The sequence below is a fragment of the Acipenser ruthenus genome, chromosome 1, assembly GCF_902713425.1.
Source record: "Acipenser ruthenus chromosome 1, fAciRut3.2 maternal haplotype, whole genome shotgun sequence".
Taxonomy (NCBI): Eukaryota; Metazoa; Chordata; class Actinopteri; order Acipenseriformes; family Acipenseridae; genus Acipenser; species Acipenser ruthenus.
In genome coordinates, this window is record NC_081189.1 from 6,122,920 (window position 1) to 6,149,212 (window position 26,293).

General features: G+C 38.1%; 1 protein-coding gene across 1 annotated transcript in view; it reads left to right on the forward strand.

Moving 5' to 3' along the window:
* Positions 1-26,293, forward strand: part of LOC117973394 (uncharacterized) — a 397,211-nt gene that overhangs the window by 136,701 nt on the left and 234,217 nt on the right. The window contains exons 5-6 of the mRNA XM_059035625.1: positions 13,399-13,523; positions 16,662-16,805. Coding sequence (XP_058891608.1) covers positions 13,399-13,523; positions 16,662-16,805 — 269 coding nt within the window. The remainder of the gene's footprint in view (positions 1-13,398; positions 13,524-16,661; positions 16,806-26,293) is intronic.

Consider the following 26,293-nt stretch of genomic DNA (forward strand, 5'->3'; position numbering starts at 1 on the left):
TAAGCAAGTAACCCATTTTGTAAGGCCTTTAGCAATATGGCTGCTGGTTCCACCAGCTCCTTCACCAAGATGGAGTATAGATTCCTCAACCCCAGGGTCCTAATGCCTCCACATTGTGTTGTGAATGTATACTCCATCACATACCCTCCTCCTTTGCACGATCCAGTGGGGTCGGGCTTACAAACTCGGCTTTGTCTGTGGAAACCTTGACAGGAAATCACCATTAATATGTTCCTTCCCTTTCCTATGTTTCAGCTGGTACTCGACACCTTTGCTTAATTCAACAGTCTTGGTATCAAATTTTTCCCATATAAGAACATAAGAAAGGTTACAAACGAGAGGAGGCATTCGGCCCATGTTGCTTGTTTGGCTGTTAGTAGCTTATTGATTCCAGAATCTCATCAAGCAGCTTTTTGAAGATCCCAGGGTGTCAGCTTCAACAACATTATACTGGGGAGGTGGTTCCAGACCCCCACAATTCTCTGTGTAAAGAAGTGCCTCCTATTTTCTGTTCTGAATCCCCTCCTAATCTAATCTCCATTTGTGGTCCTTGTTTCTTTTTTCAGGTCGACATTGTCTTTACCTTTTAAGAATTTTGAATGCTTGAATCAGATCACCACGTAGTCTTCTTTGTTCAAGACTGAATAGATTCAGTTATTTTAACTTGTCTTCATATGGCATGCCTTTTAAACCAGCAATAATTCTGGTCGCTCTTCTTTGCACTCTTTCTTGAGCAGCAATACCCTTTTTGTAGCGAGGTGACCAGAAATAAACACAATATTCTAGATGAGGTCTTACTAATATGGGGTGCCATGTTTTTAAAAAAAGCATTCATATTTTAACGTCTTTTTTTCCAGATTTAACTTAAATCTTGTATTTTTCCCCAGATTTAACATTTAGCTAAATATTTAAGTAAATCTTAAATCTCTTAACAAGATTTAATATTTAGCTAAATATTTAACTGGCCAGTTTGTATGCAAATGAGCTCTGCCCGCTTTGTGCTTTCACACGATTTGATTGGCTCTTATAATGTTGACATTTGCATATTCCCTGATTAGCATTACAAGAGCCATTCAAATCGTGTGAAAGCACAAAGTGGGCAGAGCTCATAAATATTTAGCTAAATGTTAAATCGTGTAATTAGATTTATAAATTACATCTCGTGCACAGTGGTGTATTATTTAATGGCTATGTAAAGTACGCTTGCTCAGCGGAGTATTATTTGAAGGCTATGTAAAGGCATGGTATCACCTTTTATTATTAGTAAGATTGTGTTATTCTTGTCTTCTGAACATTTCGAAACAAAACAAAAACAAAGCAGCATTGTGTCTCTTGAGTAGGAGCCCCATCTGATCAAAGTAATAAATGAATTAACCTGAGCGCTGATCATTTCTGGGTCAGTCACTCGGGGCATCATTATTAATGTAATTGCCCTTAAGATTTGAACCTTCCAGCCTAATAAAAAGCTGACTGACTCATCAACTAGAGTGCATCATATCTCTGTCTGAAATTAGAGTTTGGCAGCTGCTTCTGTCACTTGTAATTTAAAATAAAATTTCTTCATAAGTCATACGCAGCTCATTAAAGGAACAGAATATAGCTCGTCCTTCGGGTGCTTATCTGTTTTCCCTCTTGAACTTATGAGTTTTATCTAATAGCTTTAATCCATATTGAAATTAATATGAGGGAAGGAGAAGATGTGAATTGCAATAGGGTAGCAATCTGTTTCTCATGTGCCTCCGTATACATAGGAATATAGGCTTGTGACAGGGCGAGAAGCCCTGCACATGAAAAGGGGGCGGGGCTAAGCCCTGCCATAAATATTGTTTACAACAGGGTACCCCTCCGCCCCTGTGCAATTTATTATTTTGTATTTGGTTTGTATTATTATTATTATTATTATTATTATTATTATTATTATTATTAGTGTTATGATTTATTTATTTATAAATGTGACGACGGAGTCGTATATTTTGTATTGTTTTACAGTGTGGATGGGAAGCCCCATTCACATTAAAAACCTTGTGCAAACGGTGACCATCTCCCGAGTTAATTAATTGTTTAATTGTTACTAATCGGGAGATGGTCACCTGCATATAAGCCTGCAGCTTTCTGCACTCGTGGTGGGTGTTCGAGAGGAGGAACGAGAGCCAGAGAAACAAAAACGAAAGTAAAAAGAACAACTAGCTTAAGGATCCATGAAGGCTGCTGCCCAGCCGGACCTTAGGGTTGTATTTAGTGTTCGTGATTTGTTTTGTTTAAATCTTTTGTTTCGCTCTGTGAGCAGTGTGTTTTTGTTTAAACGTTTTATTTTAGTTTTGTTTTAATAAACGGCCCCGCAAGCGTCTTTTGCGCTGCAGTACTTGTTTGTTTTCCTTCCTGCTTCTGGCCTGACGTCGCCTCGTCAGCCATCCTGTCACACCCGGTGTCCAGCGTGGGATCAGACTGTTTCCCACGCTGGACACCGGGTGTGACAGGACTATTTTCTACTCATGGAGATCTTTGCATGGAGCAGTGTCTTTTTCAGTGATGGTAAAAGGTTTATAGATATATTTTATTTTATTTCCTATCTTTGTAGTAAGCTATGACTACAGTGTATTTTTTTTTTTAAGTCCATGGACATACTCACACATCATCTGTGACATCACCTACTTCTGTTCAAATTATTAATTTCTTAAAGGCACAGTGCTCCATTACATTTGAACTTTAATCAAACTCAAGGCTAGCACATGTAAACAAACTAGAATACTAATAAAACATGTATGAATGTTTTAACCATTTTAAAGATATTAACTTTTAGTTTTTAACATTTGGTTACTCTCATAAAGTACTTCAACATGTAGGCCTACACAGAAACAATATTTGAAGCCCATATTCTCAGCATGTAGGAACAAGCCCACCGTTCCAGTACAAGGGAGCACAAATTTTATTTTGGCTATACCGTGTCAGCATGCCAAGCGGTCCCCTCGAAACCTATAAATCCGTGTAGATAACTAAATTACGTAATAATGGTAGCCTAACTATCATCTCAGAAGCGAAGTTTTTAAATTTGCTTTGGGTTTTTGACAGAAGTAATAATAATAATAATAATAATAATAATAATAATAATAATAATAATAATAATAATAAAATACAACTACCCAACTCTGTCCGTTTAAAATTTTTAAAAAATCTGCAATCAACTTTTCTTTTTTTTTTTTTTCACGGCACTGGATAGCATTTCATTCGACTTCTTGTTGTATGTAATACATGTACCAGTGCTGATCCTGACGACAATGTTACGGTGGTTTTTGGATGTTCTATTCACCCATTTATTATTATTATTATTATGTTTTATTTTTTAGTGCAACCCGAATGGTGTTTCAAAGACAATTCTGTCTCCTGTGTCAGTGAATGCCCACCACCCTCTCACAACACCAAACATTCATTTTACATAATAATAACAACAAATACAAAATTATGCAAAATACGCACAGGGGCGGGGTGCACCCCCCCCCCCCCCCCCCCCACCCACTTGCTTTAACAGTAATGAAGTGCCATCTTCTTAGCTGTGTTAGTTTGATGTATTTATTGTAAAGGAGGCGCTGTTAAGAAGACACAGTGTGTTTATTGAGTGGCGTTGCGCATGGTTTTCTTCATGCTTGTTCATGTTTTCTCTTGTGGTTAAATTCGCAGACCGATAGCCTTCGTATCATATGTGGGAGTCGAGTGTTTCAGGGATCAGGAATGCTGGTGGGGCTGTTTTCTTGAAGAGAGCAGAGCAGAGGAGTAAGCAATGTTTTGTCTTCTCAGTCTGAATCAATATCCCAGTCTTGAAATGCATTGCTTCTTTTACTCAAGTACACCACAACAGAAAACAACACATTTCATGTTATTTAATCCAAGCTGGTAAAGGGAAAATTCCAACCTAGCTAAAGTGAGAGCCTCCGATCCCACACTCTGCATATTTTCCATGCAGTGTTCATTAGACTTCAGCGGGATGATGTCATGTAATTTGGACAGCATGCAGCATGTTGAAGTCACTCCAGTCTACTGCCTTTAATAAGCACTGGACATTTGTACTGCATTATGATGGCTCAGGGAATGTGAGCATTTCAATTCATCTATATCATATCTTCTTATACCTTCCTAGTCAAGCAGTAGTTCCTGAAAGCCACAGGTCATGGTCAAGCATTCACATCCAACACAGTGGTCACTACTGGTACATTGTCTCAAGATTAGTTTTAAAAGTGGCTGGTTACAAATACAATTAAAGGGTAAGTGAAATGAGTTAAACCATATCTAACCCTGTTTGCCTGAGCATAAAGTAATATGCTGCAAGCTGTTTAAATATTTTCCTGGTATGATTAATACTCCCGTCATGCTTTAGAATAACGCCTCATCTACAAATGAGCTATAAAATTATTTTAAAAGCATGGCGTACATTATAAAAAGTAAATTGCTTAACCAAACTTTTATGCCTCATTATTATTCAAATAAGCTGTAACATCTGTGTGTCAAAAAGTTGGCTAATGAGCTGCAGGTCCTATCATTATGCACATTATGTTTTTATTCCCTGGATTATCTCATTGCACTGACATTTACAACTTGATAACATTTACCTGTTTTTAATTTTAGTTTAAGCTGTTAAAAGTGTGGGTTGAGAAACAGTTATAGTACATTAAATGCGTAATACACTTGTTAGTTTGTAGTTGAATCAACAACTACGTTTCCAGATGTGAAAGAATGAGGTACTTGTTCCAAGCGTGTTAATTCACTACCCTCAAATAAAAATACCTCAACAATGAAGGGGGTTTCACTCTTTTTTTCTGTTAATTAATTAACACTGTAACTCATATTGCCTAAGTGGCACAATGCCATACACTTCTCATGTGCATTTCGAATGAGGCAGGTGACTTTTTTAATGTATAAGATTTATAACATTGATGCAGGTTATCGATTTGTCAAAAAGAAACATCCGTGACTCCAGGAGTTTCTACACACGAACACATCTACAGTGCGTCTAGGCGTCTTTAGTCAACATAACGCTAAACTTAAGGGCAATGAAATTAAATGAATATATATATATATTTCTGAAATCCAAGCCAAATGAACACAACATTTTAATCTCGAAGTTCTTTGTTTACACAAAATAAATTATAATTATTAAGCAAAGCAAGGAATGATAGCCCAGGACATACACCCCCTGTGCCATTCGAAGGCTTACAGCAATAACCAAACAACAACCTAAAGCTTAAAGCATGAGTCCAACCCCCTTAATGATAAGTTTGAGTGATAGTGAGCTTCTCATATGGATGTTTGTTTTTTTCTGTAGAAACTTGTGACTCTTAACTTCTTGAATTTTGTTCAAAAATGATGGTGGGGGAACAAAAAATGCAGTTGCAGATGAGTATAACAAAGCATTCCCCCAAAGCACGAAAAAAAAACGACCCACGTGCAGATCTACCCTTATAAACATTTCCCCATAGTAAAAGTACAGCAGTGTAATAAAGCACAGTGACAGCATAGCAGAGCATAGACAAGCATTTTGAAACACAGAGAAGTATGGTAAAGCATATTTACAAAAAAAACAAAAAAACATGGCATATGGTAAATGCATAACCATGGGAAAAGCATGGTAAAACAGCAAAAATACTGCGGTAAACTTTTATAAGGGTATGGACACACATTTGCGTGATTTTATGTGCTAGTCAAACACCCTTTAGCAGCACTGTACTGTGCACTAGGTTCTATTCAGTTTGACCAAAATGGCAGCAGAGACATTTCTTGTATCATTAAAAAGGACTATTTGTGTACCAAGTTAATGAAAACAACATTGAACAGTGCATTGCTGTACTTTTGTCTATAAAATATGTAATACTGGTGACACATCTCCATCAAAAAAACATTGCTTTACAGCACCTTAATGAAAAAGATAACTGTACAAAACTGGTAGGACAAACATTGCAAATAGCAAGTGTGTTCAGGCAAAGCATCCAGAATAAGCACTTCCAAAATGAGCTTTTGAACCATTTCAAAGCACACCTGTTAGCCCATAACCTCTGTTATAAGATTCATTCTTTTTTAAATTCTTTTTAGGAATTCTAGTGTTAACATGCAGCATACAGCCTTATAAATTACTTCTGTTAATGTCTTCAATAGCGGTTGTCCAAACTTTAGAAATATAAACAGTTAAGAAATATACCTCTTTTAACGCTGTTCAAGAGGATTAAAGCATTGCACAAAGCACATTTATGTTTTAACTGTCACAGGTTGGCTTAGAATCAAACATTTTATTGTCAATCCTCTGAAAACATAAATTGTCTAAAAAGTTGTTTATCTGCAACCCAGGTGAGGGGTGCAGCAGGGTTTGAGTGCTAAACCTCGGTCATCTGGAGGGTGAATATTAAAACTATTTCCAGTGTATATAATACATTGGGAGCGCTGGTTACTGGATTAACATAGAGAGGCAGTTACAGTGTTAAACACAATGTACACCTATTGCTTTTCACTAGTACATGAAACATATAAATAGCACTTGGTTTTGAATCTTTTGACTGCCATGCAAATAGAACACTTCGGTTCCTCCTGTGCCGCTATGAAAATGGCTCGTTTACATCATTCCAATAAAGACAACCTCAAACTATGAATATAATTTAAGAGAACACACTGTGGTGCAGTGACAGTATGAAAATTCAGACTGCAGCAACCAACCGAGTAGAAACCATGACCAGCACTGTGAAGTTAAAAAAAAAAGTTATTGAAAAACAAAATCCCAATAAGAAAATCCTGGTTCTGATTAAGATATTGTACATGGTTGAGCTAAAGTTGATTTTAGTAAACACATGCTGAAAACATTACAATTATAGTTAGAATTTTGCTTGTATTTGCAGACTACCAAATATGTACTTTTTTCATTGAAGCAAAACTATTCCCCATAAAACCAGGATTTCATTCTTTCTTTTAAACAGTGAAAAATGGTCCGCGAGTGGCTCACCTGGTACAAGCACAGCCGTGTGGTGTGCAGTGTGAGTCATACAGCGCAGGTTCATGTCCTAACTGTGCTTAGTGGGGATTCCGAAGGGAGCGCCACATTGGCTCTGACACTCCCTTTGGTTAGTGTCTGGATGTAAAAGAGGAAACTGGCTTGGTCGTGGGATCGGAGGACGCCCACTGAACCTTCAGTTCTCCTGAGCTGTGTGGGGAATTGCTGCAGTGAGGGTGAAAAACATTATTGGACATTCCAAACTGGGGAGAAAATCGGGGTAAAATAATTGGTCACACTAAAAAAAATAACTAAATACAGGAAAAAACATTTTTGAAAAGGTTTGTGTGCTGCCAGCATATGCTGAAGCCAGATAAACATCCATGCTCTTTTTTTGATAGACTGCCATGGGATTCATCAGTTTTGCAGATTTGTAGGTACTTGCAAGTAGAGAGAATGCACACACTGGACTATTATAACATGAAAGACCGGAATAAAGACTTATTAGCAAAATATGTGTCTCATTTTATAACTCTGTTTATTTTAGTACAGCTTACTGTCTTATGAATGAGTGTTTAAAGATGGCCTTGATTTTGTGTTGGAAGTAAGATGCTGTTAAAGACATTGGGGAGGATTTTGTTTCATCCCTCACAGCTGTGTGGATGCTTGGACCATCACCAAACCAGCTGGAAATCCCTTTCTCACAAATTCTGCATGTGTTAACCATGTGCAGTACAGGTGAACTTATTGTGTGTGACAGGGTGGAGGCTGCATTGTGGTTTTAGCTTTTAACCTCATCTCACCAACTGGGGACTGGACAGAATGTATCACATAACCTCAGCGATCAGCTGCAGCCAATCTATGAGATCTGAGTCACAGCACCAATGTAACAGGGCGGAGGCTGGGCGTGAACCGGAGACCCTGTGAAGGCAAAGCGAGGGTCTAAACCACAGTGCAGTAGAGCCGGGCTCGTGTGCCTTCATGATTTTAGAGCTTTTATCCTCATCTCCTCTCCAGCAAGGGACAGAATCTGTAATGGCAGTGTGTCACACAACACTGCCTGTTAACACTGCCTGTTACATGTGCATTAATGTGATTTTCTGGGAGAATTCTGTGATATTTGCGATATGTGAAGGGACACCACGGTGTGTAAAAATGTAAATTACAGAATTGAGGGTAAAAGCTGCAGAATGAGACTTGCCTTTAAAGACAAGGTCAAAACCTAGTGAACGTCTTCAATTTAGTGCCTTTTTAAAGTTAATCATTGAAAGAAAAAAATAATGCAAAACTCAAATTTTGTACTGCCTGAAAAATACGAGCCATATAAAAAATGTCTTTGAAGCAGCATTGCATTGTCAGTATTGGCACATACGGCCTGGCACTGCAGTTGACTTTACTGGTGCTGTGCATTCCTTCTCACTGAATAGAAACCATACACAGGAAAAGATCTTCAGTTGTTTTATTTAATAACCTTTAACAGAGTGGTATATTGAATTTGGCAGCAGATCACAGTAACTTGTAATCAGAGTCAATGTAGTAATTAGCCTTGTAAGGCTTTATTAGAAACAGTATAACTGGAACTATGCAATGAAGAGTTCAAAGCTAATAAGACATTACACAGCTGGCAATGACTTTTCTTACAATTGAGACAAAGATTGTGCTACAATGAGGGTTTGGTTTTGTTAGCCTTGCTCTTACTTCAGTCTTAATAGACCCACAAACATTTCCGAGCAATTGTGATTTTATTTTTTTATTTTCAATACAATTTGTTGTGACTTTTGCTGTTTAGGTCTGTTACTGAAATCAACTGCAGCTGCTGTATATGTTAAATACATATGATACCAGTACACATGTTTCCTTTAACTATTTGTAGTGCAGGCATATCCTTATTTAGATAGGGGAATTTTTTTTTTTTTTTTTTTAAAAGCCCAATTATTTTACTCCCCTTTTTGTTCCCAGTTTTAGAATGTTCAAATATGCTCTGCTGTCGCAAGCAATTCCCGAAAACATGTCAGCAGAAGATCAGCCGGCGTCCTCAAATCCCCAAGCCACTCCCCTCTTTACACCCAGGAGCTCGACAGCACTTACTGGAGGACACAGGCCAGCCCTGCAGGTGCCCGCATGAGCTCACCAAGCACCTGCACAGCAGGGTCCTCTGCAGCGCTGTCTGGAGAAACAGGTCCTGACGATTTTGTCTCAATAGCACTCTGAGTCAAAGCACTTGGCACAGCCTGACTGTATGATCCACCCAGCACACAATGCAGTCATGCCTTTTCCAGGGGACCCCCGAGATATGAGAAGGTCCACATACCTGTACGAAGATGGGTGTATTTATTAGTATATTATTTATTAGTATAGTAAGAGAATATTATTTAGACCTACCAGTCAGGAGACGCATCAATTCTGAGCCAGGTTCATGTTTGTGTTTCAGCCATGTACATACGTGGGGGTCCAGTACAGTATTGTAAAAGCACTGGGGTACCAAGGTACTGGTACTTGAAACTGTTGTGCTTTTCTAACTGCTGAACCTATTTTTGATATTCTTGGAAATGAGTTAAACCAGGAACCATAAAGTGCCCAGTCATAGTTTGGGTTTAGTTTAATATGAACAAAATGCTTTTATTCACCCCAATTCAATCTGATGGGACCCTGGGGTATGGAAAAGATATTAAAGGTTATGCTAGGAAAGATTGAGACTGAGCACTTTTTAATTTGTGCATGATTTTAATCCCAGCAAAACTTGACATGTGGCTTGTCTTAAATTCTGAGTAATGCCATATTATTTACGTCTCATATCGGAATAACCAGACTTTTAATTTTAATATATATATATTTTTAATGCCAAGACTTAAATGTAATGGCTGCAGTAATAGCCTTCTTGTTTAAAAAGCCTCATGTTCATTGTTACATTCTGTAAGCTGTCCTCAATAATTCCACTGTCTCTAGTCAGTTTATTTGCCAGACCTTTCATAATATTTTGCCGTCAGGCTTTGGGGGAGCAAATAAGTTTAATATGTGTGTGTATCTATATATATATATATATATATATATATATATATATATATATTATCATTTGAAGGATGACTCATGTTTAATCATCAATACTGCTAAAAAGTAAAACACTCACTGTCATCACTTTATATGAAGCCAGAAATGTGATCTGTGGCCATCTTAATAGTTTCTATGTATACATAACTCCTTGGATTGTGTTTTCAAAACTCCCCCATTTTAATAATGATGTTTAAGGACTGTTTTTGTTAAATATTTCAACCCCCCCCCCCCCCCCCCCCCATGCAACAAAACTATACATTGTACATAATCACAGTGTTTTTTTTTAATAAGATGTACTATTTTAAGTCCTAACTTGTGAGTTATTTTCAAGTTATTTTTGTCACATACATATTTTAGTTTTAAATGCATGTAAAAAGTAGTACGACCAGAAGGGGTTTGTAGTCAATTTTGCTATGATCAAATGTGTTATAAATATAGATCTATTGGTACCTTTATCATTCTACTTATGAAAATAAAGTAAATAGCTTAATTGAGCACTTGGATCCTACTGTAATAGCAAGTAATTACCATTTATTAGTATATATTAGTAATGGGTTGTCAGATATAAAATGGTTGTTTTCTTTCATGTACACACTTATAAACAGGAATCAACCAGTGTGTTAAAATGTAGTCCTAATTTATTGTTATGTCTTCTCTTTATATTCCGTGAGGAAAGTGTTTGTAGTGTGATAATACAATATACAGTATAACATAATGTACCCACTATCTAGGAACTGCCAAAATCTTGTGGCAGTTCCAAAACAAGATAACTGGTGTCAGTTGGGTCCAGCCACAGACTATAAAAAGAGAGCTTGCAGTTTCATTAAGGGGGTTATCTCCAGGGAGCTGGTTTAAGAAGTTGCTGTGAGAAAGAGAGGTATTGTGTTCAATACTTATGAAAGTATGTGTTTGGGATACCCGTAAACAGTTCAGCTGTCTGCCGATAGTTAAGGAACTTGATGAAGTTTTAGTTAGCACTCCTGAAAGGAGTTAGGTTTTGCTTTGTTTACTTTGTTTTGTAATAATAAATATACAAGCACCACCTTGTTCAAAAACCTTCCTGTGCTGTTGAAGTGCTGTTTTACAGAAAAGATGAAATATATATATTATTTACAACCCCATCATAATTTGATTTGTACAAATCCAAAGGTGACACTTTTGCTTTTCGCTTGTTTTCTTTTGTGCATGCATTGTTTCAGCATTAGCTGCCCTTATGTATATATTCTGCTTTTTATTTTTTAAAGGCCTTATTCAGATTTCCTTCTCTCTCTTTTGTAAGCCCTTTTACCATATACACTGTAAAGCAGTAATTGTGCCTAATTACTAGGGAGGTCTTGGGCCATTCTGGTACGACTGTGAAACTACAAGGATAAAGGGACGGGGGGAGAGGGTTGAGAACATTCTGGTACGACTGTGAAACTACAAGGATAAAGGGACAGGGAGAGAGTGTTGAGAACATTCTGGTATGACTGTGAAACTACAAGGATAAAGGGACAGGGAGAGAGGGTTGAGAACATTCTGGTATGACTGTGAAACTACAAGGATAAAGGGACAGGGGGAGAGGGTTGAGAACATTCTGGTAAGACTGTGAAACTACAAGGATAAAGGGACAGGGGAGAGGGTTGAGAACATTCTGGTACGACTGTGAAACTACAAGGACAAAGGGACAGTGGGAGAGGGTTGAGAACATTCTCGCACGACTGTGAAACTATAAGGATAAAGGGACAGGGGAGAGGGTTGAGAACATTCTCGCACGACTGTGAAACTATAAGGATAAAGGGACGGGGGAGAGGGTTGAGAACATTCTGGTACGACTGTGAAACTATAAGGATAAAGGGACGGGGGAGAGGGTTGAGAACATTCTCGCACGACTGTGAAACTATAAGGATAAAGGGACGGGGGAGAGGGTTGAGAACATTCTCGCACGACTGTGAAACTATAAGGATAAAGGGACGGGGAGAGAGGGTTGAGAGCATTCTCGCACGACTGTGAAACTATAAGGATAAAGGGACGGGGGGAGAGGGTTGAGAACATTTGAAGGCCTGGCAGTAATGATGTACTTATTTATCCTTTTTGTATGAGGACAGCTCATTACAACCTTAAAGAAACCACAGAACAAAGACGAGTAGGGAGGAGGTGATCTTAAATATCCAGGGCTTAAAACAGTAATAATAATAATAATAATAATAATAATAATAATAATAATAATAATAATAATAATACAAAAACATACTTGAACAGAAGCGATGGATGCAATACAGATGACAGATGCAAACTGCTGACAGTTTTTCCACAGCACATTTAACCTTAAATTCTAACTATGCTTTCAATGTGTTTTGTGCCAACAATGCTTTTATCATATTTGAAATAAAAAAAAAATAATTGCAAAGATCACAACTGATGGAAAGTCTTCTTTTTAGTATTTTGAAAACATATTTTCATTTGGAAATTGTAGCGGCCATGTGGAACTGTTATATGCCAATATATATGATACCATATGTGTGGCACAAGAACAGTGGAAACAAAGCCCAGTACATGGATTACAATGTTGTATGGATGTCAAAAAATATTTCTGCATTTCAAATAAGTGAAACGCTTACTACTTTAGACTAGTCAACTCTGAACATGAGCAAAAGCACCATAATGAACTAATGGAAATCCAAATACCCTTCAAAAGTGATAATTTGATCACTAAAATCTACAGAAAAATACAAAAACTTAATACACACACAACTTTTATCTAAACAATACTGTGGCAATAAGATATGGCATAATTACATTACATATAGAATAATGTAATCAACTGCTGTGCAAATATCTTCCATTGAAGGGTTCTGTGACATAATAAATCACAGTGAAATACCCTTGGGGGGTTACCAGTTTATTTGCTTGTAATTTACAGTAGAAATGCAACATGCTGTTCTCCTCCCCGAACTGACAATATTGCACACATGAATATAGAAAAAACATTGCATATGTGAAAACACATGAATAAAGCATTGAAAAAACAAACAAACATATCTCTATGCCTTGTTGTAAATGTACACCTCAAAGAAAATATAGTGCAAACGTTTTGGACATTCCAAACCATGTAACACAACTTTTTAGAAGTTGGAATGCAATTTTTTTTTTTTTTTGCATGTTCTAAGATACATCCATGTATACATATAAAATATGTAATAATGACACAATAGTTCTTACTGTAATGTATGTCTTTTTAAAGTATCAACCCCATTCCCACCCTAAAGAACCCCTCCAGTGTTATCTGTACATTTTGAGAAAGAGTCCCTCACATGAGGCCATTCCCCATACTAAACAGCCCGGTCTTGCTTACCTTCTAAAATGTGTTGAAATGAACTTAATCCCTCTTCTTTCTTTTGTAGAATAAATGATTATGGTCAGATTGGCACAGATGCCCAAGAAGATGCCACAGTGCCTCGTATCCTTGAAGACTTTGATAACGTCTCTAAAATAGCCTGCGGAGCCAACCACAATCTAGCTGTGACAGGTAACAATGCACAAAACGGGAGTTTTGCAATATTTAATGTGTCACTTTGGCTTTATCTCAGTTCAGTTATTATTATTATTATTTATTTCTTAGCAGACACCCTTATCCAGGGCAACTTACAATTGTTACAAGATTTCACATTATTTTTACATACAGTTACCCATTTATACAGCTGGGTTTTTACTGGAGCAATCTAGGTAAAGTACCTTGCTCAAGGGTACAGCAGCAGTGTCCCCCACCTGGGATTGAACCAACAACCCTCCGGTCAAGAGTCCAGAGCCCTAACCACTACTCCACACTGAAAGCTTATTTTGATTTTGTTTTCTAAGCTCTTCCCCCTGAAGCTGCACACTAGTGTGGTTTAATATGCAGCCCCAGTTTAGAGTAATCTTCCAGATCCCTTATACATGTCTGGCAAGGCACATTTGCATGGCAAGTGTGCAGTTTATCATGCCTATACAAGATACTATGCAATTACCACAGTTTGCCATGGTTAATCACGGTTTTTCATGCTTACAGTAGATGCTATTTAACATACTTTCCTGTGCCTATATTGCTTTAACTAAGCTTTGCTATGCTGCCATAGTATACTGTAGTAAACTAGGAAGAGGCTTCCACCTTTAAGAGTAGTAGCTTCATACAGTATGTCATTTAAACTTCTGTTTTTCTAGTCTTAGTATTTTACTATTAACTGCGTTACCAAAGGTATACTTGTTCAATGTCTTACTGTATATCTGTCACGTAAGCCACAATTCAGGTGTTGTAGGCCGGTATAGAAGCTGGTTATTCAAAACAGGGACGCACAGGTTCTTACTGCATTCAGGCAGGTTGTTGTAATGAACAGGCAGAACTTGTTATTTATGAACAGCTGTGTTCCTCAAAGTTTAGCTATTTTACTCAATTACAAGAAAGCAATTCAGAAATTCCCGTCGCAATAGACACTGCTTCACGGAGCTGACAGCATGGAGAGAGAATGGCCCCTGTGCCTGATCCACAACAGTCATTGCCTGTTACATACATTTCAAGATTCATTCGGGCTATGAAGATAATCGAGGCAGTCGACAGTTACCCTGCAGCTGAATGGATTTATGATAGCACTGTCAAGAAAATGAGCCGAAATGACACAGTAGCTGACTTTAGCTGCAAATAATGTGATAGGCTGTACAGTGGTTCTACAGCAGCTGCTGTCATTGCAGGTAATAGGCTATAAAGAAGGCTGATAGCAATACCTGTCATTTCTTAATGGCTGACTTCACTGAAGAGCTTTTGTGGCCTTTAACATGGAGATAATAGAAGATACAACACATTTTACAGCTTTCACGTTGCATTCATAATTTATCTTGAGAGTATTACCACAACAAGGACAACACCTGTCAGGCTGAGACACTAGAGCAAAGAGGCCCAGGCTGGGCCAGTGCGCTTCACAAGGGCTCTTTGACTATCAGGGCTCACATTCGAGAAGGCTACGAGACCTACTGGTTTGACATGCAGACTGGGAAGGCAGCAGGTACTGTGTTGAGATCCCCAGCAGAACCCCTGATGCAATGTGACCCTGAGTCACTTTGCAAAAGTGAAGTTCAGTGCAACCCCACCTGTAAATCACAATGAAAAAAATGGGTTCACTTCGATATGTATTTTTCATTACAGGTTTCACATTCTTATCTTTTACTGAATATACCCCAGTATACTGTACATATATATGTGCTGCCACTGCCAACTTACGGATGCGAAACCTTGACTCTCAATGCAAAAATGACTCAAAAATGACAAACGACTCAACGGAGTATGGGAAGATGCATGCTGGGAATAACAAGAAGAGACAGGAAAAGAAAGGAATGGATAAGAGTGCAAACAAAAGTATGCAATGTTATTATAAGAGCAAAAAAACTGAAATGGCAATGAGCCGGACATGTAGCAAGAAGAACAGACCATCGCTGGACCAAGGAGATACTAGACTGGATCCCAAGAGATATAAAGTGACCAAGAAGACGACCTCCAGGAAGACGGCAAAATGAAATTAGGAAACACGCCGGAGCAACGTGGATGAGGGACGCAGCAGACAGGCTTTTGTGAAAGAATCCTGGGGAGGCCTTCATCCAAGCAGTGGACTGAAAAAGGCTGATGATATATTTATGTATATATATATATATATATATATATATATATATATATATATATATATATATATATATATATATAGTACATAATAATTCAAGCATTAATAATTGACCACAGCATAGGTTAGGTACTTAATCGGCATCAGTTTTCTACAGGTAATTGTGAAGCATGTTAAGGCTATTATAAACCGAAAAACTGTTTTCATGGAAGTTTGTTTGTTTGTTTGTTGGAAGATATTTTTTTAAGTGTGTTTTTAGGCACAGTAACATTTTGCCCTGGATTGCCGCTTAGGGTGCTTGAAATTTGTTTTGCTGTTTTTAAAGCGAGTTTTAAGATTCGAAAGTCCCATCAGCTTTACAGGACCTGTGGGTTTAATTACAACTAAAGTTTTAGTTTTGTACTTTTACAGCATTTAATATGTGTTAATACATGATAGCAAAGCTTCAAAATGTTTAGATATGTGCTGCTCATGTACCTGTAGGTAGCTGGGGCATAAGTATGAAACTGTCTAATAAGTGTCAATTGCCTTATTAATTAATTAATTTTACACAAATCACTAAGCATCTCTAAAGTATAAATCAATTATTTATCAATTATACTGTGTGAGGGTGAGGGGGAGCAGTGGGTTTGAAGGATTGAGGAAACCACAGTACACAAACCCTTGTGATGTCACTGTTTCAACGTGTACTGGATTGTTTGGTTACCTAATTTGCATATTGGGTAGTGTTTGCATCCAATCCAATCCGATTACAACAATTAATTTTGAACCCCACTATGTGTTCTCAAGGTTTTTCAAAAATCACTGAATCCAATTCAAATCCATTTTCCATGTCAATTTTTTTCCCAAATGAATCGATTCTTGATTAAATCAGCAGTCCCCAATACACTGATAAATATTTAAGAACGCTTCAGAAAAGTTATCTTGTTTTGGAGCCAGGCAATATAATGTCTCCCAAGTAAGTTCAAACAGCCACCTATACTCAATATAACCAAAGCCCACTGTTCTCTTTGGCTGTTCAGGCGATGGGAAGGTTTTTATGTGGGGTTGCGGCCGGGCTTGTGGAAATCTCAAACGGGACTTACGCCTTCCTGAACAAGTGGATATACCTCACTCTCGTGTCATTGCTGTATCGGGCGGCTGTTGGCACAGCCTTCTACTGACAGGTTTGTTTGTTTATTATTCTAATACATAGAAGGGTTAACATGGAAGGAATACAGATGCAATGTAATACATACCTGATCTACTTGCATGTTAATGTGCAGTACATGTGAATCGCTATGGAAACCTTATGTTTCACTATATTTCTGATGAAGTGCGGTATAAAAGAGCAAATAACAAAAGATTGAGGTGCAATTCATATTTTAGAGCCCAAATTCCATGTTATTATTATAGCTATCATTATATAACAAAAGCGTTTTTCAAGATGAAAGTACATTGTGTGTAGTGTAACGACATGCAGCTATGCTTTTAATCTTTTAATTGAAACAAACACAATTAGACCATAAGACATGTTTCTCTCATAGGTGCATAGCTATACACTTGTGTAATATTGTGGGAGTTTGTGTGTTTTTATTTCTTATTTATTTATTTTACTTTAACCCTGTAATTTCTGCTTTTGCCTCGGGGCTACCAGGAGTGTTGGAATACAGGTACTTGCTGACTATTGCCATATTGGAACATTTGTTTAAAAAAGGGGGCTATTAGTGTTCTATGAGCGGATGAAGGGTACTTCATCCAATGGTTAAATACTCTTCCGCTTGGACACTCTGGTATTTGAAATTGAATGTTTACTGTTTGTTTTTAGTCAGGGTAATTCTCTTTATATGAGATTCAGCTGTCAGCTTTTGCGTAATTGGTTGTAATAAAATGGCACTTTACTCTAAAATGCTACTCTTCTGTGAAATGCTATTCAAAGATGCTGTTCTGCTGTAAAATTTCACTCTGCTGTTAATGGAGCGTCAGAACCCGGATCTTGTGCCCACCGAACTGTCCTGCTTTCTTAATATAAATGTGTTAATCCATTATGTATTATTAGTCTCATTCAGATCTAACCCGTGTGTTGACATTGTAAAGAGCTTGCTGGTTTGGGGGACATGACAAGGTGACATGTGACTAGGACACCACGGCACAGGCCTTGGTGCAAGCTTGACAGACCTGTATCTTGGTGAAAGTTAATCGGCAACAGCGCTGGTATTTGGAGTAGGTTCAGTTGATCCTTAACAAAATTGAAGCCTTTGATCTTGTGACCCAGTGTAACCTACTGAGGTTCCAGAACCCATCAGCAAACAGAATGGAATATTAGCGCTCATGTTGCCACAAAGGCCCGTGCAAAGGTTATATGACCCACCGCTGCCCTTTGATGCTCATACTTTAACTGATCTACCTTTCGTTTATCTTCATTTCACCAGCCTGTCCCACATCCGGGCTAGAGGCTGTGCTGGGTTTGTAGATGTCTTCCTGCTGTTGGTATCGCTGGGTTGCTGTCTGGGCTATACCTGAGACAAAGCATGTCTCCCATTATAGCAGAGCTGAAGGGTTGGAAAATGTTTTAAAAAAAGGGGGATTCTGAGTTTGATGCTATTGCCTGAAAAAGGATGCAGGTCAAAAGTGTATCAAGACTCGGGCAACAGGGGTCTGTCACTGCTTTATGGCAGTTTAGACAGTTGAAGTATTGATCTGAATGATCATAATGTGTTTATTTATTTATTTTATTTTTTTACAGCTTCTGGTGTGTAATGTATTTTAGTGAACATCCTTCCTGTTGTTTTTTCTGAACAATGTATATTTCCAGTATATTCCAGCATTGTATGTGTCGCATGTATAAAAGGCCTCAGACTGCCAACATCATAAACTAGTTCTGTAATTGGAGTCGTGTAATTATGACAAGTAGACACCCTACTAATCTTTAAAAAAATCCCCAATTATTTTGAGAAAAAAAGCATTTTTAAATGTTGAGATACATAAATAAATAAAAGACTAATGGGCAGCTAGGATCTGGATGTATGTGAGTGGTTTGCGACACATGCAAACCCAAATATCTTAATCCTCTTCTTTGCATTTTTATATAATGTGTTTTTTTTTTTTTTATGTGTACATTCTATTTTTCTTTTCTAAGGACTGTTAAACTCGAGGTAGGAAAAAAAATAGCCCTGTTCACTAATGTTTTATCAGGGTGTGCTATATCACTCTGGATTGCTTTGTCAATAACCTGCCTGGCCTGTAAGCTGAAATCTAAGATTGTCAGGATGAGTGACAGGCTGGAGATAGCTGATAATACAAGGAAATTGGAAGTGCAAAATCTTTAAGGACCACTTCTACAGAGCAAATGCCAGGGTATCTTTCCATCACTCTGTACTTACACAGGCAACAGCATTGTTAATGGCAGCCTGTCTGTCCATCAAGCTTGCTTCTGAAGGATTTATCCGTGTTTTGCTTCTTATCTCTGGCTGCTGTAGTTATACGTAACCCTTCTGCAAAAAAAAAAAAAAAGAAATGTTGAATGCAGTCTTCAGTGTGGTTCAGAGGACACTGTGTTGTGCTTTAAAACATAGTGTCCACTGAACAACACGACCACCCCCTATCGTTGAGATGGACTGTCAGCAGGTGGCAACCATGTGATCAAGACAATCTTTAAGTTTACCTGAAAAGTAATCCTGCAGTGGCCCTACAAAGCAGCCCATGAGAACATCTTAAAAACATGTTTCTCTTTTCCATTTTCACTCATCTTCTTATATATGTGTAGCTGAAGTTCTTATTTTCTATTTCCAGTGACAACTTATCTTATTAAGGTTACATCCACTGACAAAGTAAATCCAGTCAATTTGACCTGAAAGCATCATAGACCTCACATTTTTCATTATGAAAGCAAAGTGTATTTGGTTTTGTATTGATATTTTTCGATTGTAAAATCTACTGATCGCTCCTTGAAGATATCTCACTGCTGCCCTTTGGCTTCAAGAAGCCACTTGAAGAAGGACATTGAAAACATGGAATTTACTGGAACAGTAATTGAGTACTTAATTCAGCACATTTTTCATGTTTTGTTGCTTTTCCTATCAGGCACAATGTTTTCAGCATTGCTGCAGCCGTGTATGTGATCTCGTACAGTGAGAAGCGCTGGAAGTGCTTTGATGTTTATGAACTTTAAAGACGACCCTGCTCTGTGTCTGTGGAAGACTGTTCTCTACTTGCTTGACCACCTCATTTTACATCCTCGAATTACATACTGTATAGAGGCCATGGAAAACGCTCAAGGGTCATCGAGTCCTCAAAAGACTAGTGACATCACTGATAAAATATACATTCTATTATTCACTGGTTTATTTTTACTTATATTAAAAATACTGCATCTGTTTTTTCTGAATCAAGTAGGAAGAGTTGGAGGAATGTGAGACTGAACACTGAACTGTAATGATTATACTGCAGTCGTGCTTACAGTCCCTGTAAGTTCACCGCAGCCTTTGGATGACAGTGCCTCGAAACTTTTCCTATGGAAACTGAAGCTAAAAAATTGGGAGGAAGAACAAACAGTCCTGCCACATCTGTTAATCCAAAGAAGCTTAGCTTAAGAGACTGTCCTCTGTTTGTTTGTGTAGAGAAATCACTGAAGGAGAACACTGGGGTCTGAAAAGAGATATTCCATATTTAGCTGTTGAAATGTTTAATGACTGTGCCAGCACTCTTATTCACAGGAAAGCGGTTCCCAGTCTGACACATCTCAAGCTGTTCAAATACCCATTAGGATGTTTTGTTTCCCATCCGCACAGAAAGAGGAAGTAGAGACTGAAATGTATCAAGAAACTCCTGTGGTATTTAATGATCCTTGTATGCGGGAAGACCACAGACTATTCTATTGTGCCAAATACCGATCCCCTAACTTAATTTCCTGCTCAATTGCTGTTTTATAGTGCATAGTACAGTGATACCAGCTAGTAATATAGAAAACAGATTGCTTGTGCAGCAGAGTTGGCAAAGTGGATGACTCTTGCTCTGCAGTGGAGGCCCTTCAATCTCTAAGGCTGGATGCCTCATCACATCGAAAAACCAACAGAGCCAATCTTTTATGCTGAGTGCCAGCCGCTGGTACTTTATTTTAGGGCCTCATATGTATGGGAGCTTCAAAGCTTTTATGGTACAGTGTTTAATACCTGCATACTGACTAACTTACAAGTTATACATATATACATACATTCTCTGGCTTAACAAACTATTTAAAACCTGTGCTGGTTTTACATGCAGCATCTGTTTTTTGCACATGAATACCAAGCATCCCACCCATGTGCACTGATAGTAAATGGATAGCAGACATACAGGATATGTCCATAACATGACATTGAACTAACAAACATGCCTAAAACTTCACACAGACACATATTCTCATTGAATCCACCCATACATACTGACAATTATTAACTTCTCTGCAAGTTAAAAAACAAACAAAGGTAGCTGAGGTAGTCTGGCATATGGGATCAATCAAAAAGATATTTAGGATTTTCAGATAATTAAATAAAATAAATAAATAAATAAAAAACAGAGAGCAGCATTCATGATAGTGCAGTCATTTGTTTGAAACTAACTATTCAGAATATATGCCCATCGCATTCCCTTTGGCATGTATGACCTAAACAAATCTATGTAACAGTGTGAGGGTTAGTGGCTACCAGGTATCTCCCACTGCTCTGGGCTAAAAGGTCACTTGTTCACATCACAACACAACTTAGTCTCACTCCACCAACCATCACCCTCAGCACCATGTGTCTGTGGAATTTGTTTTGGGGACATTGATGTGGTTGTGGGAACTATTTTTCATAAGTGACAACCTAAATTCCCTCTGATATGTGAAGATTGTAATGCATTCTGTTTCATTTATTCAAACATTTGTTCTCAGGGAAGTCCCCTTACAGTAAAACGTCGTGTTTTCAAGGTTGTTACAAGCTGCAGCTTCATGAAGTATCGTATGTTACAGCCGAACATTAATCTGGACATTTAGTATTGCATGTCCAATTAAAGCCATGACCAGTGCAATAGCTGGTCTTGGCTGCCACAGTGTGTACAGTACGCCATAGTTTTGCATATATCTAGAGAATTGCTTGTCAAATTGTCACAAAACTTGTTAAATAACTTATTTTGCACAAATACTGAGTGTGTCATAACCTGGAGGTATTATGTGTGTATATTTTAAATACATTCAGAGGCATTATTATTATTATTATTATTATTATTAATTGGGAGTGTCCCCCGTCTGGGATTGAACCCACGACCCACCGGTCAATTGTCCAGAGCCCTAACCACTACTCCACACTGCTGCTCTAGACATCAGAATCTGGAGGCATATGGAGGCACCCTGTTTTCCTATCTATGTCAAACTTCAATTTGTACATGTACTGTACATAAAACATTCCATTTGATGGCTAATGACTTGTGACATTACTGTATGTAAAATAACAGGTGTTCTGCTATAACTTCACTTGCGTGTGACTAAGCATAAAGACAATAGCATATATTGTTATGGCTAATCCTATCTTTTTTTGGCTTCAGGCTCTGATTGGAGTGGCTTGGACTTGTACAGTAGGTGTGTTTTATTCCAACTCAATGGTGAGTTTCAGACAGTTCCATCAGATGGTGTTATTTAACTGTATCTGAAGCTACATCTCATGTATTGTTTTGGCCCTGCATACAGTTAAAGGCCACTAGGCATTCAAAGCAACAAAGATGACTTTTTGGCCACTTGTGTTTGTTATCAGGTATCAAGTTCATCCCACAGGGCCTCCACACGATTGGGACCCGTCAATTGGGCATGTGATATGTGATGCTTATCTAAATGCCATGGCAGATTCAGTTCTGCCTGCAGTGCATCATTTGTGTGCATTACAAGTCTTTCCTGTCATCCAGTAGGGCCCAGGGACTTCTCAGTCCCTCTGAGCTCAACCAATACACAGTTAAGGTCCAGTGTGTAAAAGCAGATGCAAATCAGATAGAATCAACATCCTGCTGAAACAAAACTACTGTGTTCTATTAGACCTGTCAGTGTCATGCTGTTTTAAATAGGACAGAAAAACAAATTGATTGTTTGAAATAGGACAGAATAAGATATTGTTTTCGAAGCCAGTAGCTATTGAAGACATTTCATGTACCTAGTGAAAGCAGTGTGTGTATGATAAGTAAAAGCAAATATTACTGCGAACGTCAATATTTCTGTGCTGAGCGTCTGTTTAAAACTTGCATTTGATGGTGCCTGTTGCTCATTCCCCGCTACTGTATTTTTCCATATATTCTAATGCCATTGTTATGTGTGGAAAGTTCATCATGTATCTTATATCATGTTGTATTTGAATGAACTGTCAGTTGTTTTGAAGCATCACCACATGGAAACTGTAACCCCAGTGTTTTGCATTAAAGCCTATTGGAGCAGGACCTAGCATCGAAGCAGAAAGAGACGGGAGAATAAGATGCACATGACTTATAACCTTGCTAGTTAAAAACCCTGGCTCCAAGTACTATTTGCTGCACAGTGCAATATTATCAACTGTGACTGCAGCATCCTCAACCTAAATGCAATGGAAGTTGCACTGTTTACATTTTATGTAACCACGGCTGGGGAGAGTCAGAGAGCTATAGGTGGTTGGTGAGAGTCAGAGAGCAGTTGTTTTTTACACCCACACGAAGACCTGCTCAATTTAAAAAAAAAAACGATTTTAGTTTTAAAAAAAAAAAAAAATACGTACCATACATTTTTATTATTATTATTGGCACTTTTTTCTCAATTTTACTCCCAGTGAGTCCCTCGCTCTTCTTGCCTTTGTCACAACGTTCTGAACTGGTTACCTAACAACCAACATGCCATGTCAGCCAATCAGCAGAATGCACTTCTGTAGTGTTTAGTGCAGCATCTGTGATTTTTGTTGTGAAGTGAGTTCAAAAAGTTGCTTTATGAATAACCAAAAATGGACAGTTTTCTGAAGAAAAATGTTGAAAATGGGGGTAAGGAAGGGGAATAGAGTGGCAAAAGAAGTGCCGACAACAAGGACCCGATCAGCCGTAAAGAAACAGAGCCCAAAAAGCTTGTAGAGGCTAAATGGCTTGCTCTGCTAGTTTACCTGGCAGCTATGTCTCATTGCTTCAAATACAACACGTTACTCCAAGGACGCCATACATCTGCCCTTTCTCTCAGTGACTAAAGCGAAAGCTGTGGTACGATCGCGTAAACCGTGGCAGCCTGGAAAATGTATTTTTACTAGATAACTTTTGGGATGAGAGTGCCTTGTCAAAGACTGACTTACCACCGGTTATTGCCAGCCACCTGGACAGCCTTCAGGTTCAGTTTCGAGAGTACTTCCCTGAAAAAGATCAGAAAGCAGATTGGTGGATTATAAACCCTTTTAGTGACTACAATTACTAATTTGCCACTTATAGAAGAAGAAGAATTAATAGAACTTTCTTGTGATGAGACATTTCTCAACAACCTCTTGCTTAGTTTTGGATTTCTGTGCGACAAGAAGAGCTATCATCTGCAGCTCTGAAAGCACTCGTGCCTTTTTTTGTGTTCTTCCATGCAAGCTCACCCCTCCCATTGAGTTTACTGTTGGCTGTAAAAAAACTTGTGATTTGTATTGTGAATTAAAAATAACCACTGGCTATATATTAGTTTTGTTGATATTGCCTTGCAATGCATATTCTGCAAGTGGGGTCGCATAGTCATTTTTTATGGTAGAAGGGGGTTTCAGTGCAGCGAAGTTTAAGAACCTCTCTGCCTTCCAGTAACACAGGTTCTCTCAAGTCAATTTTACTGTTGCCCCATGTCTTCCACTGTTGGAACTTTTTATTTAAACAATTGACATTAGGAACAAATGCGGTATATTTGTCACCAAATTATAAATGTTTTCCTTACAGCAATACAAAAGCTTGTACAAACTTGCCACTAGAATTCCCAAGCCACAAGAACATCCCTGGCTTGCACGTGAAGTTTAGTCAGCACTTGAAATTGTTTGGTAAATGTATGCTTTGGATAACTACAAAGACAAAAAATGTGTTTCACATGGCTTCTAGATATTCCCAAGTGTAAGGGAGGGGAGGGGCTGTGGTTGTTTGAATTCCCAAGATTGCTAAATGAGAAACTTGGGTATAATTTCTGACAGTGTCCAAAGTTTATCCCTCACATTCCATAGCAGTTCATATTTCAAAATGTTTCTCAGACATGATTGCAATAAAAAAACAAACACCACAAAGTTCCAGTATCTACTGACATTATGGAAGGCCCTGCGAAGGGAACGAAACTGAAAATAGCTTCAGGAAGCAATAATTCCGGCAAATTATGTGGTTGTTTACTTAGTGCGCTAAGTAATATATTTTCGATGAAAGATAAACTGTTTAAAAAGTTACATTTGTGTTGTAGTGGGAAAGAGGAAATTACTATTCCCTGCAGACTGATGTACCTTGTAAAACAATCTGTCTTCAAACCACACAGAAAGAGCAAGAGCCAAGAAATACTAGCAACTCTGACTTTTACAAGACGTGACCCTTGAGACGCTGCCAGTTGCACCATTTTCTGTACTCATCTACAGATGTCTCTTGTTTTGTGTCACACACTAATTCTTCTTCCCTTTCTCCAGTCTCCAGAATTTATCATCCTAAAAATTCCTTAAAGTTTAAAATAATACCGGCCACTTAAGTCTTTTCAAGTCTAATTTATGCCTCCCTCTAATGTTAAATCATGACATCAAGTAAAATATTTTAGTGAGACGAGTCATACCCTAGAAAGTCTCTCTTGTGCTTAGTCATTTACACAGAGAGGAGAGGCAGTTACTTTGACCTAGTTTTGATTTTGCATTCTATTAAAATGTTTACATCATGGAGAAAATTAAATGCACAGTATATATTTTTTTCAATGTGTGTGACTGATCATTCTTGGGTTACACCCCTTGTATAATGGACTCTAGGGTAATTTATAGATACTTCGATTTGGATTTCAGTGTTACAAATAAAACCCACAAAGTACATTAAGTATAGTATCATTATGAACCCGACCTGCCTCACAAGGGTGGACAAAAGCAGTAGTAATAACTCCTCCTCGTGCAGTAGTAATAACTCCTACTTGTGCAGTAGTAATAACTCCTCCTCTTGTAGTAGTAATACCTCTGCCTCTTGCAATAGTAATAACTCCTCCTCTTGCAGTAGTAATAACTCCACCTCTTGCAGTAGTAATAACCCATCATCTTGCAGTACTAATAACTCCACCTCTTGGAGTAGTAATAACTCATCTTATTACAATAGTAATATCTCCACCTCTTGCAGTAGTAATAACTCCTCATCTTGCAGTAGTAATAACTCCTCTTGCAATAGTAATAACTCCTCCTCTTGCAGTAGTAATAACCCATCATCTTGCAGTACTAATAACTCCACCTCTTGGAGTAGTAATAACTCATCTTATTGCAATAGTAATAACTCCGCCTCTTGCAGTAGTAATAACCCCCCATCTTGCAGTAGTAATAACTCCACCTCTTGCAGTAGTAATAACTTCTCCTCTTGCAGTAGTAATAACTCCACCTCTTGCAGTAGTAATAGCTCCACCTCTTGCAGTAGTTCAAAGCATAGAGTGGAGATTTTGGTATGACTGCTTTGATCAATTAAGCGGAACAATTACTATTGCACTGTA